Raw genomic sequence first — 15,990 nt, 5'->3', positions numbered from 1 at the left:
AATATCTTTCTTAATCGTCTGAGTATCTCTGCCTTATAGTTTTTGTACTTTTGTATGAATCTGAACGTTGTGATTTCAGATCCGTTTAATAGATCACACAGTGGCAAAATGTTGTTTTGCTCATATTTTAATTGGGTACAATATACCTACTGGAGCCAGCAATGTCCATCATGTGTTCTTACAATGATTCCAATAAATGCAGCAATTCCCTTTGTCATAGAGAAGTCTCACGGTGATGTGAAATGCGCCTCAAGCCTGGAGCTGAGTAAGACCAAAGACAACATTCTGATGAAGGATGTCAATTAATCTAACTAGGGAAGAGGAATTTCTAATTAGTCAATTGACAGCTTATTGGAATTTTACATGGTGAAAGTGTGTACCGTGTGAGTGCTCACAGTATTGATCAGGATTATCACTCTGACTCTCCACAGAATTTGCACATAGTGGTACAAAGGGTATAGGAAGGAACTGCAGATGCTGGTTTCAACTGAAGATGGACACAAAATACTGGAGTAACTCAGCGGGACAGGCAGCATCTCTGGAGAGAAGGAAGGGGTGACGTTTCGGGTCGAGCGAGACCCTTCTTCAGACTGATGTCAGTGGAGAGGGAGATACATAGATAAGGAAGTGTAAGGTGTGAAAATAGGGCCAAGGAAATGATGACAAGGTAAATGTGGAATAGATCATTGTTAGCTGAGAGAAGGTAACAACAAAGCAAACACAGATAAAATGTAGTCGGAGACAGTAAAACTGGTCGGAGAATTGGGAAGGGGGAGGGATGGAGAGAGAGGGAATGCAAGGATTACTTGAAGTGAAAGAAGTCGATGTTCATACCGCTGGGGTGTAAGCTGCCAAAGGTGCTGTTCCTCCAATTTGCACTGGGCCTCACTCTGACAATGGAGGAGGCCCAGGACAGAAAGGTCAGTATGGGAATGGGAGGGGGAGTTAAAGTGTTTAGCAACCAGGAGATCGGGTAGGTTGAGGCGGACTGAGCGGAGGTGTTCAGCGAAATGATCGCCGGAGTTGTCTTGACATCTTCCCTCTGCTGTCTTGGTATTTCTGAAAGTACAAATTCACCGACAGGAAACCAGAAGGTGTAAAAGCTATCTTCTTCATACTTTTAATACAGTTTATTCCCTGACAATATGCTTGTGAAATTAATATGTTTCATAATTTTGCAAAAATGTGAGGCGCTCTTAAAATTGGATTGAATTTGCAATTGATATCTGAGATCTCCTTCAGAAGCTGTGCGCAAGTGTCAGTGCAGTGGTAAGTGCTGACTACACACGCAGGGAACAAAGATCTGCTTAACTGGAGTGAAATATATTTTACCATTTTCTTATTGCAGGAAATAACACAAAAGCTGGCACTCTGGCTCACGAAGAAATCTTGAGCTTAGACAACGGACGCTTCCCTGCGCTGGAGCTCAACAACAGACGACTTTCAGTGAAGAACTCCTTCTGTAGAAAGAATGGTATCTACAACAGGTAGCCACAATCATGTTTTAAAAAAACTGGTATTATATCCTGCTGAATATAACTTCTCGATGTTGTCAGAAGTTAAGATTCAAGAATGGGTTTAAAACTTGGATTGGCAACATTTGTCAAGGCTGAACTGAACAGGGAGGGAGGCTGGTGGGAAGTAGAGGCAGCAAATGTTGCTTTGAGGGGTCTTTCAGAGCATTGCACGCATTAAGGCACATTGCAGCAATCTCTCTCTGGGCTCGCCTCTCAACAACAGGCAGCGCACTTCTTTCTTTGCAGCTTCTCTCTCTCTGTTACAAGATTTCCAAACCCTCCTGCAAGTGTGCCTGTTATTGAACGAATGTGCCATGCTTATGCCTTCTCATTACAGCTTATCATTTGTATTATGAACTTGTATCCAATTTTTGTATGAGTTTATTTGGAGTCATTGCCAAGTTACATTGCTTCCTATTTGAGTGTAAAATTGTGTTTTTGATTCTGTTATATTATTTTGCTGGACTCCCTTGCTATTTATTAATGATTAACAGTTGTACTGCATTACATATTGTGTTTAATTTTAGTTTTGGATTAATTATTCTATTTATTTGAAGATTATGCACATTAAGTTTTCTAGTTATGGTGTTGCTGTCTCAGATCCGTGACTAGGTCCCAGCATTAACCTTGGAGCCAGCCACACTTGCTATATGTCCAGAACCTTCCGCAATAGTAAGTTGTCTTATTCGCAGCTGTGGTGGCTTGTGCCTTGCCTTGCTTTGTGTGGTGGGGAGTGGCAGCTGTATGACTCTTAGCAAAGGGACACAGTCGGTTTCATCAATGTCATTGGCTGTGCAATCCCCAAATTTCACAATTCACTTTGAAAACTCCCCTTCATTTCAAGCACCTGGACGTGGGAATAGTTAAGACATGGGAATACTTTGCTCTGAAACTTGGAATGCGAACAAAAAGAAAGGTTTTTTGCATGTCCGGACATAATGGCAGCACTCCAGTTAAAGTCCAAACGTCACTAAAAATATTCATTACGATAAAGCATTGGACCAATAAGGAGGCAGGTACAACCCCAATAAATAAGGTGATTATGTACATTTGCCTTCCAGTTCTTGTTTATGGTGGTTTATCTACAAGACGGATCTTGTTTATAGTAGCATGCTGGGATCTGAATCAACAGGAATAAATTCCACAGGAAACCTGCTTGCTGAAGTATTTTATTGCACAAAATATTCCAGTTGGTCAGACTTTCTGCTTGGTCTGACGTGAGGTTCAGGGGGACATTACAGTGAGCAAGTAGTTTGGCCCAGCAGCCATCTGCTTCCATTTTACACTACACTTTCCTGTCAATGATCTTTGGGCGAGCCACTTCAGATATGGCTCTAAAATTGACTTTTCAGATGATATGTATGTGTGCAGCCAGTGATTGAATGAACTTCAATTTTTTTTGTTGCAAATTGCGTTTTCATTTGGAGGCTTTATCCAGTGTACAATGTTTGCGTGATAGATCAGGCAAGGGCCCAGTTCCATTTTCATTCTAGTTAGAAGATTTCAGTTTAAGCATTATAGGAATCCTATAATTGTCTTTTCCACGCCCTGGATTACAGAGAGAAAAATCAATTGGTTTGGTTGTCACCCATTAACTCTGACTGGTGTGAGAAAGGATTTTTGTGAGTTGTTACAGATTTCAGTGTTGAACGGCCTGCTGTTTAAATTCGTACAAGAATGGCAACTCGAGAACTCACAGGTAGTCTGAAGCGGAATTGCTTCTTAGAGTCCGTGCTTTCAGGAGATGGGAACCAAGGCCAAAATAACTTTTACGCTGTCCTATCTTAAATTTGTGAGAGGCTCCAATTTCAAATGTTCCTCCATGAAGTGTCTTGAAAGGCACTTGGTATGAGAGTAACAGAGGGCATGCTGCTGATTTCCCCTGCTCTGTCACTTGCAGCAGTTTGCTGAAGAAAAGGGTGATTGAAGTAGATGGTAGGAAATATCTCCGATCCTGATGCTATTTTTGAATGCCTGTGTGGCACAACACCAGTAAACATCACTTTTAATGACAAAAGCCTGTACACTGATCATAATTTCTTGGTGAATAAAAAGGTGCAGAATAAACAAAATGGTAGACTGTGATTCATTTTGTTCATGAATGATTTGGGAAACAATCCTGTTACATTCTGTAACTCTATCCAAATTCAGTTCAGCGCGGAGCTGCTTATATATGGAGGATACATTTATTTTTGGCCATGAGTATTAAATGCATGTGAGAATATTAACTGCTGCCTGTTCAATTGAGAAATAATAGAAGCATGCAAACAATCTAATGCTATAAACGTAGTGGGTTGGCTTAAGAAGGCCTTTCATCTTCATCCACTGGACAAATCAAATTGGCAATTGCCTTGTGAATGACACATTCATGGAAAGGGGCATGACAGCTTCAAGAACAAAATATTATAGCCCAAATAGGAGAGGGGATTCGCTCGTGTAATGGGGGCGGATTGATTTAGTAATTGTACAAAATAGGATCCTGTGGGAGACAGGTTTTGTAACTGGACAGAATTTTGCCTTCAATTTGATGATGACAACTTGTCCTAGAGTCTTAAACCTAAATAAAGGCAAGCATATCGCTAGGAACATAAGACACAAAGTGCTGAAGTGACTCAGTGGGTCAGGCTCAACATGATCTGATGCGTTACTCCAGCACTCTGTGCCTTTTTTTTGTAAACAAGCATCTGCAGTTGCTTGTGTCTACATTCCTATGAGTGGCGTGTAAGCTATGAGTGGCGAGAAACAACAGGGAAGTGGCATATATTCGGAGACTGATGGTCCGGTATCCAATTGAGAAAAATCTTGATGGTTTGCCATCTGACTCAGCGGGTGCGTTTCCCACATTCCCTTTAAACCTGTTACCCACACTTCCTTTCTACTCACAAGTGACCTGTTTCCTGTGCTGTGCTCCCTTTAAATTGTTCGTTGGGAAATTGGTCCACTGTGAAGCAATGTTTTTAAAATGCCAATTAAATTAGATTGGGATATTACTAAGAGTAATGGTCTGAAAAATCTGCTCATCCAACACCATCAAAATCTCGAGTTTGCTGAATCAACATTTTAATGTTTTATATCTACTCTACCCATCACAATAGTGTACTGCTATGAATGGTATTTCAAAAATCAAAGGTAATCAGGCAGCAAAACTAAATGAGGTATCTAAAACAACCAAGTCACTGTGGGAAAAGTACAATAGAGAGAAAAGACTGCCGAATGCTTAGGGAAGGCACACAAACTTTTTGTCCTGCATCCTCGGATTCCAAAGGAACTGGCTCTGGATTGTTGCGATGCTGGAATTTTGAGGAAAACAAAAAGCTGGAGGAACTCAGCAGGTCAGACAGCATCTGTAGAGGGAATGGACAGAGAACATTTTGGGTCAGGACCTTTCTTCAGAAGATTCTACTGGGATAACATAATTACCCCTAGCATTGAAAGGTAGATAGTACAAATTCCAGCTTGTTATTAGTTGTTTTCGAAATGCTGGAATGCAGTGTTAACCTAGTGATAAACAGAGTACTTAGAAAAGCAGCACACAAGGAGGCAGAGCTAACTGTTAGCAGGAGTGGTGGGGAGCTGAAAGCTTTCTTTGGGTAAGAGTAAATGATGTGTGCAGGATACAATGAGATCAGCCAGGACTTCACTGGCAGAGCCAGCTCAAGGCACTGACTGATCCACTCCAGCTCCTAATTCATAAATTGGCATGCAACCTTATTTTATGAAAGGGAAATCACATTCACAGAATTTGCTTGAATTCTTTTCAGGATGAAGCATCTGTGGGGGTAAGGTATTTGGATTTCCAAACAGCATTTGTTAAGATGCCACTTAAAAGATTATTGGCCAAGATAAAGACTCATGGTATTCAGGAATACTGGAGACAATGAGCTAACACAAAAAACAAAGAATTAGGATAAATGGCTCATTTAAGTTAGCAAACATTGTCTCAGAGATGCCTCAGGCACCTACACTATGGCCTCAGTTTTTGTTATTTGTGTGAATATTTTAGAAGAATGGAGTATGATGATGAGACCAAAATTGGCAGTAAACTGCGACTTTAGATTTTAGAGATGCGGCGTGGAAACAGGACTTTCGTCCCACTGAGTCTGCGCCGACCAGCAATCAGCAACCAGTACATAAACATTATCCTATAGGAAGAATTTACAATTTTACAAAAGCCAATTGACCGACAAACCATTACGTCTTTGGGGTGTGGGAAGAAACCGGAGCACCCGGAGAAAACCCGCTCGGTCAGGGGGAGAACGTACAAACTCCATACAGACAGCAGCCGTAGTCAGCGTCTCTGGCGCTGCAAGGCAGCAACTCTATCGCTGCGCCACTGTGCCGCAATTGTGCAAAGAATGGCAGCAAAGAGATACTGATAGGTTGGAAGAGAGAAAGCTAAATTGTAGTTTAATGAGCAGATATCTGAAGTTATCCACATAGGAAGGACAGAAGAGCAGTGTATTGTATAACATTTTGTTGTACTATTAAATGTTGTTTGGAGGGATCTGGGTATGGTCACACACGAAAGTTAGCTCTCAAATGCAGTTAAAAAAAGGACAGTGCTGGAATAACTCGGCGGGTCAGGCAGCATTGCTGAAGAACATAGATAGGTGACTATCGGGTCGGGACTCCTCTCCAATGTGAAGAAGGGCCCCAAACTGAAACGTCACCTATCCATGTTCTCCAGAGATGTTGTCTGACCTGCTGAGTTATACCAGCATTAGTGCCTTTTTTCTGTGAACCAGCATCTGCAGTTCCTTGTGCATATATTCAAATGCAACAAGTTATTAACAAGGCACATGGAATATTGGGGGGAATAGAAGAAAATAAGGAATCCCTGCTATATCTTCACAGGACTTCTGTGAATTGTGCTCAGTTTTGATCTCATTCCAAGTAGGATATGCCTGGAAAGGATTGTAGTGAATGTTTACTACATTGATTCATGATTTGAGTAGGCCACTTTACAGAGAGATTAAGTAGATTAGCCTCAAACTCTAGAATGTGGAAGAATGTGATATGATCTAATTGAAATAGACTTCATTCTCACATGGCTCAAAAGATAGTTGCTGCAAGGATATTGCTTTTACCATGATGGAGAGATTTTTGCTGGCCGGCTAAATAGGGGGTTATGGGAATGGCAGGAAAGTGGAATTGAAGGCAAAATCAGGGTAGCATCATATTGTCCATTCTCTTCCTGCTCCTGTTCCCTGTGTTCAATCACATACCAGCCCTCCCCACAAACTCTCCTTCCTATTTTCATTGCAGATTTCTGGATACTTCATTATCAAGAAGCTCCTGCAAAAGCTGGAAATATTAGCGCCCTGAGAACAACCAACATCAGTTGTGATTCAGTTGTTAGCAGTCTTTCTCTTCCCAGCTAGAGAAATGACAATAGACAATAGGTGCAGGAGTAGGCCATTCGGCCCCTCGAGCCAGAACCACCATTCAATGTGATCATGGCTGATCATTCTCAATCAGTACCCCGTTCCTGCCTTCTCCGCATACCCCCTGACTCCGCTATCCTTAAGAGCTCTATCTAGCTCTCTCTTGAATGCATTCAGAGAACTGGCCTCCACTGCCTTCTGAGGCAGTGAATTCCACAGATTTACAACTCTCTGACAGAAATGGTAGGTTTCTAGCCTGTCCAGAGACTAGAGCACAAAAATACCTGCACAGACCCATGCCGATTGCCTCAAATTTGCCCATTCTCTTCTAAATGCCAATAAATCTTATCCCTAAGAATCCTCCTGTAGTTTCCAGACTATTAACGTGAAGCTCCCTGGTATATAATTTCGTGGATTGTCCTATTCCCCTTCTTAAACAAAGGAACAACATAGACGATTCTCCAGTCCTCTGGGTGCTCACCACTGCGGATACAACAATCTTTGTCAAGCCCCAGCAATCTCCTCACTCAATGATTTGAGATAAATCCCATCAGGCCCTGAGGATTTATCCAATTTAATGCTCTTCCAGAGAACCAACACCACCTCCTTCATAATCTCAAAGTGCCCGATCATAGTCGTATTCCCCACACTGACCTCACTGTCCTCCATGTCATTCTCCTTGGTGAAAACCGATCCAAACTATTCCTTTAGGACCTCACCTACATCCTCTGACTCCAAGCATGAATTCCCTTCTTTATCCTTGAGTGGTCTTACCTTCTTCCTGGTTACCCCCTTCCTTTGGGATTCTCTTTAATCCGACTTGTCACATAGAGCGAGGTGTTCAGAGAACTGATCCATGATGTGTTCTGAGTCAGTCAATCTCAGCAGGAGTATAGCCAGGGACTCAAGTTCCCTTGGCGGGACAGGCAACTCAGCCGGTATTCCTGGACTTGATTACACTGAACTGCCCAGCAATGAGAGATGGACAGAATGGGCTGCACATGCACACGCATACACACACACACGCACGCACGCACGCACACACACACACACACACACACACACACACACACACACACACACACACACACACACACACACACACACACACACACACACACACACACACACACAGTCTGCCCTGGCACCTTGCTCACCATCGCATCAATGTTTTCCAGTCATGTGTCTCCGTGGGCAGAGTGGGCTGCAAGTGGTGACTAAGTGTCACTTGCCGAGGCTCTGGCCCCAGCATGCCCTCTGACAGTTCACATTAACCAGTCTCACTGCTCTTAAATATTAGTTTGGTTTAGCTGAGAGATAGAGTGGAAACAGGCCCTTTGGCCCACTGAGTCTGCACCGACCAACAATCGCCCAAAAACTAGTTCTATCCTACACACTAGGGACAATTTACAGAAGCCAATTAACCTACAAATCTGTAAGTCTTTGGAATGTGGGAGGAAGCCGGAGCATCTGGAGGACACCCGCATGTCAGGATTGAACCCTGTGCATGAATGTGCAAACTCTGTACAAAAAGCACCCACAGACAGGATTGAACCCAGGTCTCTGGAGCTGTAAGGCAGCAACTCTACCGCGGCACCACTGTGCTGCCCTTATCTTGGATCATTTAAATTGACTTCAATATTTTAAATATAAATCATTTAAAATTAAATAATAAATTAATTTAAAATCTCTTGAACTCCTGTTATTTAACGAAATCATTAATTACAAGATAATTGGACAGGCACATGCTTGGGGAAGGTTCCGAGGGATGTGGGCCAAATGGGGGCAGGTGGGACTAGTATAGACAGGGCATCTTGGTCGGCTGCACGACTCTAATAATGGAAAATAAAATGAAGAAAAGACGCGGCAAAACTTCCGTTTTCAATAAAGTTCAACAATCCACTTGAAATGAATGGGGCTGCACCAGGTAAATATTGGTAGCCAGGTGGGACTGCAGCTGCCCTGAGGTTTAATGGCGAGTCCTGAGATTAGATCTCGCCTCGAGTGCACTCCTGTGCTGCACTGCACAGGGGCAGATGTCCTGACACAGTGACACACATAGCAGAGAGCCGGCCGTTCCCCACGGAACTGTCAGCTGGACATCAGAACAGTCTGGCCCAGAGTGGCTGCAGCCATCCTCAATCCACAGAAAGATCCCTGATGTATTAAAATAAATACCGAGTATTACGGGAAGTGAATGTCTGAAATAAAACCAGAAAACCAGGAAATCTGTGGCGTAGGAGAGAGTAAGTGAACACTTCAGATCAATCATTTCCTCTGTCCTTAGCCCCTCTTCCAGCACAGTCCATAGGACGGATTCACTCCCTTCATAAGAAAGTGTCTGACTTGAGCCAAGTTTCTGGAATTTGGCCGGTATCCAAAGAGCCACAGCTTTGCTTGTGGTGCCTTTGTTGCAGCAGTGAGAAATAGTTTATGTAAAAAAAAATTGTGCATGATAAGTTATTCTGCAACACTACCACCTTTTCCCTGATTAATTCATTCACTAATTTGGATCCTAAATTTAGAATGAATTACATTTCCAAGATCATTTGACAGAACCCGACCACAAAATGTTAGTTGCATTTGAGCAGGAGGGTGTATGTTGTTAAATTGAGCTTTGGACAGCGCGATAAGAATTGTTTCGGCTGCCACGGATTTCATTAACATTCAAATACGAAGTAACATTGAAGGTCACTTGCAGAATCAAGGGATAAATCTAGAAATCGCTGCAAACATTCACCAGGTCAGGCAGTGGTCACAGAGAAAACATAAAGGGGGAAAAAACCTACACTTATACATTACATCTGAAACCACTTTGCATTGAATGAATTACATGCTCATGGTGTGTTGTCATACAGCACAGAAACAGGCCCTTCAGCCCAACTCGTCCATACCGACCAAGATGCCCCATCTGAGCTAGTCCCATTTGCCCGTGTTTGGCACAAGAGTCAACATCACGATGCCCCTCAATCTTACGATATCTCGTCAAGTTGTAATATAGGAAGTGTTCCATAGGCCAAAAAATGTTACCTCTGCTGCTCCCTTAGATGTTTATTTTAGATTTACCGCATCTGCAGTATTTTGTGATTGTTATTAATTAGCAGGGAGCCGAACGTGAAAAGGGACAGACAGAGTTTCCAGAACATTATACTGCACAATTTTGTTTATTTACAAAATGTTGTGATAAGCAATTTCCCCATGCTGTAATTAAGATATTTTGGAGGGAAATGCTTTGTGCTGGTCTCAGATGAGAGAAGTTTAACTTTCTTGAGTGAAACATGGCGTTCTGAAGCATGCTCTTGGGAGCAGTCTGGTATTTGTAAAAGAAAACCGAGAAAGGTATGTAGGTAAATTGGCTGGGTAAATGTAAAAATTGTCCCTAGTGGGTGTAGGATAGTGTTAATGTGCGGGGATCGCTGGGCGGCACGGACTTGGTGGGCCGAAAAGGCCTGTTTCCGGCTGTATATATATGATATATGATATGATGATAAAGATGAATACCTTCAGATTAGGAGACTCAGCAGAGAGAAACAGGGTGAATATCCCAAGCCTAGGGAAATGGGGGAAATAAAGGAAGGAACACAAATGAGGGTATTAGTCAGGATGGAAGGCAGGAAAGATTAAATTAAAAAAGGGATAATGTTGCAAGATAAAATGGTCGACATCTGCCTCCAATATCTTCCCAGCTGCAATTATCAATGCTAAGGTATAGTTCCAAATCATTTTAATAAAAGGTCTCCTTAAATGCCATGTTTAAGTGTCCACAAACAAAATGGTCAGAATCAGGAAAAAAAGTGTCAAATTAAAGGCAAAACCAACAAAGAAAATGGGGAAGAGAGTTGCCACTAGATTTGGTCAGTGCAAGGACTTTACTGGGATCAGTGAAAGTGAAAACAATACAATTCAATGTGATGTACGAGTAGGGGAATCAGGAACTGGAGGACAGGTTTAAGGTATGAGGAGAAAGCTTTAATAGGAACCAGAAGGAGTACCTTTTTCTGCATAGAGCGTGGTGGGTTTATGGAACAAGCTGCCAGAGGATGTAGTTGAGGCAGATACTACAGCAACATTTAAAAGACATTTGGACAGGTACATGGGTAGGAATGGTTTCGAGAGATATGGGAAAGCGATGGCAGATGGGACTAGTGTAGATGGGGCATCTTGGTCGTCATGGGCAGGTTGGGCCGAAGGGCTTGTTTCCATGATGTCTGACTCTATTAAAGTGACAACGCAGCATAAATATTTTGGGACACAAAGTGTTCAGGATGAAGAGGGACGGAATGATAGGAGAACGGGGCAGCAGAGTTAATTAAAGAGAATATTAGAGTGCTGCACAGGGTAGTGCTGAGGGATTAAAGAAAGAGCATTACTGATTGTAGCTGAGTAACGGGTATATTGTACAGGTCACCAATGAGTGGGAGAAATATGGAGGAATGAACATGTGCCAAGATTACAGAGAAATGCCAAAGCTATTGGGCAGATATGATGGGGGACTGTATTATATCCCTGTTTATATTATAATACTTATAGTCAAATGCAGAAAGGGGGAAGAGTTTCTAAAATGTGTCCAGGAGTGTAGTATGTTTCCAGTCCAACTAAGAGCATTGCTAAGTCTGGTGCCAGAGAACGAGGTGGTCAAGAACGACAGTGATCATAACGTCGCAAGTTTGAAATACTAGAGACTTCAGATGTTGGAATCTGAAGCAAAGAAAAAGCAAAGTACTGGAAGACCTCAGCAGGTCAGGCAGCATGTTTTAGACCAAAACGCAGCACATAAGTTTGAGATTTGCTGTAAAAATGGAGGAACAATTAAAAGTAAAAATAATTAATTCGTGGAAGGCCAGTTCCAATTGAGTAAGAGTGGATCTGGCCCGGTAGATTGGAAACAAATGTTGACAGGCAAACCGTAGCAGAATAACGGCTGCCTTTAAATAAGTGAATTTGATAGAAGTATATATAAATGAAGTGGAACCTGGACAGAGTGTGTACAGTGGAAGATTTTTCCCTTTGGCAGAAGCGTTGAGGACTGAAGGTCACAGGTATAAGGTAGAGGGGAAGTAATTAAATGAGGTAAAACCTATCAACACAGCATGTGGTTGGAATCCAGATCACACTGTCTGCAGATGTGGTGAAAACAGGTTCTACTGTGGCCTTCAAGAGGAAACGGGGTAAATATGCAGAAACATTTGCAGTACCACAGAGAACATGCCAATGGATGTAATTCATGAGTTGTTCTGGCATGGACATACTGGGCTGAATGGGTTCCTGACTGGAACCATTCTATGACTGAATTATTACACCGCACAGATACATTAGCCTGCTACACAACAACTTCTAACCCCTCCACATACCTTTCTGACCCTTTGCCCTCATGTGTTTCCCCAAGTTTTTTAAAATACAAGCATCCTTTTTGTTTCACTGATACCTGTAGTTACAATCTAATCACTCTCTTGCTTTCCTGGATGTATTGGTGATCATGCAAAGCTTATCCGTTGGATTATTTTTCCAAAGATAGAGGACCTGGTCTGTTCATTCTTTCCTCTCTGGTATAATCCTTCAGTTCTGCTACCCCTATCAAAGGTTTTACATGTTTTTATACTCATCCATGCTGACCAAGATGTCCCATTTAAGCTTGTCCCTTTTGTCTGCATTTGGTCCATATCCCTTGAAACCTTTCCCACCCATGCACCTGTCCAAGTGTCCTTTAAATGTTATTATAGTACCTGCCACAATTACTTTCTATGTCAGCTCATTCCATATACCTACCACCCTCTGTGTAGAAAGAGTTGCCCCTCAGGTTCCTATTAAATCTTTCCCCTCTCATCTTAATCCTCTGTCGTCTCATTCTTAATGCACCTACCCTGGGTAAAAGACAACATAAATATCAAAGCATTTTCATTCCGAGTGTGATTTAGCGAATGTTCTACACTCGGGTGAATGTATTATTCGATTACTGAAACTAATCCTGACTCTGACCTTGCTCACTGAGCAGCAGGAGTCACCTGACAGTGATCAGGAAGATTTTGCTCAGTCATGCCTTCGATGCCAACTCAAGGGAGGTTTATTAATAGCACATACCTGGAATACTCTGGGCGTTTTCACTCAACAGTGTTTAAAAATACCCAAATTATGTGATATACATTTGTTCGTTAAATTCATAAAATTAATTCCGTTATAAATCGTGAGGGGAATAGATTGGGTACAATGCAGAGAGACTTTTCCCCACCAAGGAAGGGGAATCAAGAAATAGAACGAAAGAAACAAAGTGCTGGAGTTACTCAGCAGGTCAGGCAGCACCCTGTAGAACATGGATAGGTGATGTTTCGAGTCAGGGCTCTTCTTTAGAAAGTGGTGGGTATTTAGAACGAGCTGCCAGAGCAAGTAGTTGAGGCAGGTACATAGATAGAAAAGGTTAAGAGAGATATGGGCCAAGCATGGGCAAATAGTACGAGCATAGATGGAACATCTTGGTCGGTATAGAGAGGTTGGGCCAAAGGGCCTGTTTTCGTGCTGTATGATTCTAACCCATTCTTCTATATATGGCCAGGTAGCCGGTTTTCCCAACATGAACCAAGATAGTAACTATTCAGGTATCAGAGAAAACAACCAGATCAGTCATTGCCTTCCAAAGCTCATACGCATGGATGTAAACAAGTGGATGCTTAGGCTAGCTATGTTTCTAATTGCTGTTTCAGCTTTCATCAGCACAAATGAGCACAGTGTGGAACCTTCCAGCTTGTGTGGTTCAGTACCACGCTGAGCCTTTAGGCCTTATTGTGAAAGGTGAGAAGTAAAATTTTAAAACTGTAATACATATGTGCAATTCCATCATCACTGGGGAAGTGAGCCGTTTATTATTGCAGCAACTTGTAGAGCTGTTAGTTTTAATGATGTTTGGGGGTTTCATACATTGACACACTTTAAGTGGTCTTTGAACACTTTTACCCTAGTTATTATCCCATATTATCCCAGAGTATGCAATACTGATTTGGGAAGAAAAATAAAATTGTTCAAAATTGCTACGTTAAAAACTGCAAAGGGCAATTGGTGCCCAAATCCAACAGTTGTTTCTCTTCACAGATCAGTTTAGTTTCAAAATGGAATTCTCAACAGGGATTTGACAGAAACTATGCATGTTATATTTATTGTTTGGTTTAATGTTTCCTTGATTACTTTTCCCTTATCAACTTCCTGTGACTGTGGGATAGCCATCTGTCAGCTCTTGAACTGGACAGTCTGGTTTCAGGGCTAGCTGCCCAGTATATTTAATGATTGTAAATAAGATGGGATAAATCTGCTTGCTGCATGCTTGAATGTTCTTGGCTCCTCAATGTGCTGGGTTTATGCAAGAGCAACTGAACAGCACGAACAAGAAAGTGCCAAATTCAATCCAACTCCGCAGACTTGAGCTGAAGCAGCTAGTGAGAGCAACAAAACTTTCTAACATGATTAAACCTTCCTATTGCTTTGCCTTCATGTCCTCTCCAGTCTCTGTAGCAAGTGTGAAAAAAATCTCAATGGACAAAACACAAGGTGCTGGAGCAACTCAGCAGGTCAGGAAGAATTTAAAACGTCATCCGTCCATTCCCTCCCGTGATGCTGCCCGACTTGTTGAGAGTTCCTCCAGCACTTTGTCATTTGCTTAAGATACCAGCATCTGTAGTCTCCTAGTCTCCATTATCAGGTGGAAGTCTGCTCAGGTACATAATTGAAAGCTGACCTAAACATGGTCCAGCCCTAATCAGTCCAAGCCCACACACCAGGAGGGCTCACCCAATAATCAAATTGTAATTTCCCTGCCACACCCCATCCAACCATTGTTATATATACAGCAATCTCAAACAGGCTTTACAATTGTTCAAACATGATTACGAATCAGAGGAGACGTAGGAATACTAAACAATTCATCCCGACCTTGGTAAGGTACTTAAGCACAGTCAATTGTTTCAGAGTGCAGATATTTGGTCAGAATATGCACTCAATCTGACTGTAATCTTGGGTGCAGATCAGCTAACCTGGACACTTACAGGTAAATTGGATTAAATTAACTATGTCTCTCAGTTGCCGAATTCAATCTTAAAAATATGACTTTTTTCTGTACTTTTAGAATTATAAAACTTTGCATGGAGAACAGATGAAATTAACCGAATTCCTGTCCTGTTTAGTAATACCAACATTCTACAAGCAACTGTAGAATTTTACTTTCTGATCAAGTGCTGGCTGGCTCAGTCTGAGTGAACTGTTGAGGGGAATAGAGAACCACAGTGCCGTGAAGGTAAATCTTCACACGGAAATTGTACTCTTTGGGGTTGGGTTCTCAGAGCTCTACACGCAAGTGAAGGAGAGCGAGAGGTGAAATGTTAGCATGCTGCAAATACCACAGAGAACTGGAGTTGAATTTGTTGCTGCCAGAACTGCGATTTGAACAAAATCACAGCAGCAGTGTTGGAGGGACCACAGAGGATCAAAGTGGAGAATGATGCCTTGCTTTGAAGTATTAGCTGTAATGAGAAATCAGACAGACATGGGGTTTTTTTCTCTGGAATGTCAGAGGTTCAGGAGAGACTTGACAGAAGCATACAAAATGATAAGAGGCACAGATAGAGTTGACAGTTAGAACTAGAAACAAGGAATTGCAGAGACTGGTTTACAAATAAAAAAGACCCATAAGGTGAGAAGGGCAAAATTTAAAGGATATGTGCAGGGCACGTTTTTTTTATACACAGAGGATGATGGTGCCTGGAATGCACTACCAGGGGTGGTGGTGGAGGCAGATAAAATAGTGCCATTTTAAAGACTTTAGAATAAGAACGTCAATATGTAAGGAATGGAGGGATATGGATCATGTACAGGCAAATAAGATTTGGGCTTGGCATCATGTTTAGCACAGACATTGTGGAACAAAGGGCCTGTCCCTGTGCCATACTGTTTTATTCTCAGAGTAGGATAGGTGCCTTTGTATAACGACCTAGAAGATTGAGCTGGACAAGAAGCTCAATCCTCTGGGTCACTATACAGCTATGGTAAAAGTCACCAAGAATGCCATTCATATATTTAGTTCTATAATTTGGTTGATTGTTGGAGAGGGC

At 42.1% G+C, this 15,990-nt stretch overlaps 1 protein-coding gene across 4 annotated transcripts in view; it reads left to right on the top strand.

Moving 5' to 3' along the window:
- The window catches only part of sdk2b (sidekick cell adhesion molecule 2b), a 599,240-nt gene that overhangs the window by 547,776 nt on the left and 35,474 nt on the right, over positions 1–15,990 (top strand). For all 4 annotated transcript variants that reach the window (XM_078401132.1, XM_078401131.1, XM_078401133.1 and 1 more), the window contains one exon: positions 1,349–1,487. In XM_078401132.1, the coding sequence (XP_078257258.1) occupies positions 1,349–1,487 (139 nt within the window). The remainder of the gene's footprint in view (positions 1–1,348; positions 1,488–15,990) is intronic.

Source organism: Rhinoraja longicauda, chromosome 6 (assembly GCF_053455715.1).
Source record: "Rhinoraja longicauda isolate Sanriku21f chromosome 6, sRhiLon1.1, whole genome shotgun sequence".
Taxonomy (NCBI): Eukaryota; Metazoa; Chordata; class Chondrichthyes; order Rajiformes; family Arhynchobatidae; genus Rhinoraja; species Rhinoraja longicauda.
This window is presented reverse-complemented; position numbering and strand designations above follow the sequence as displayed.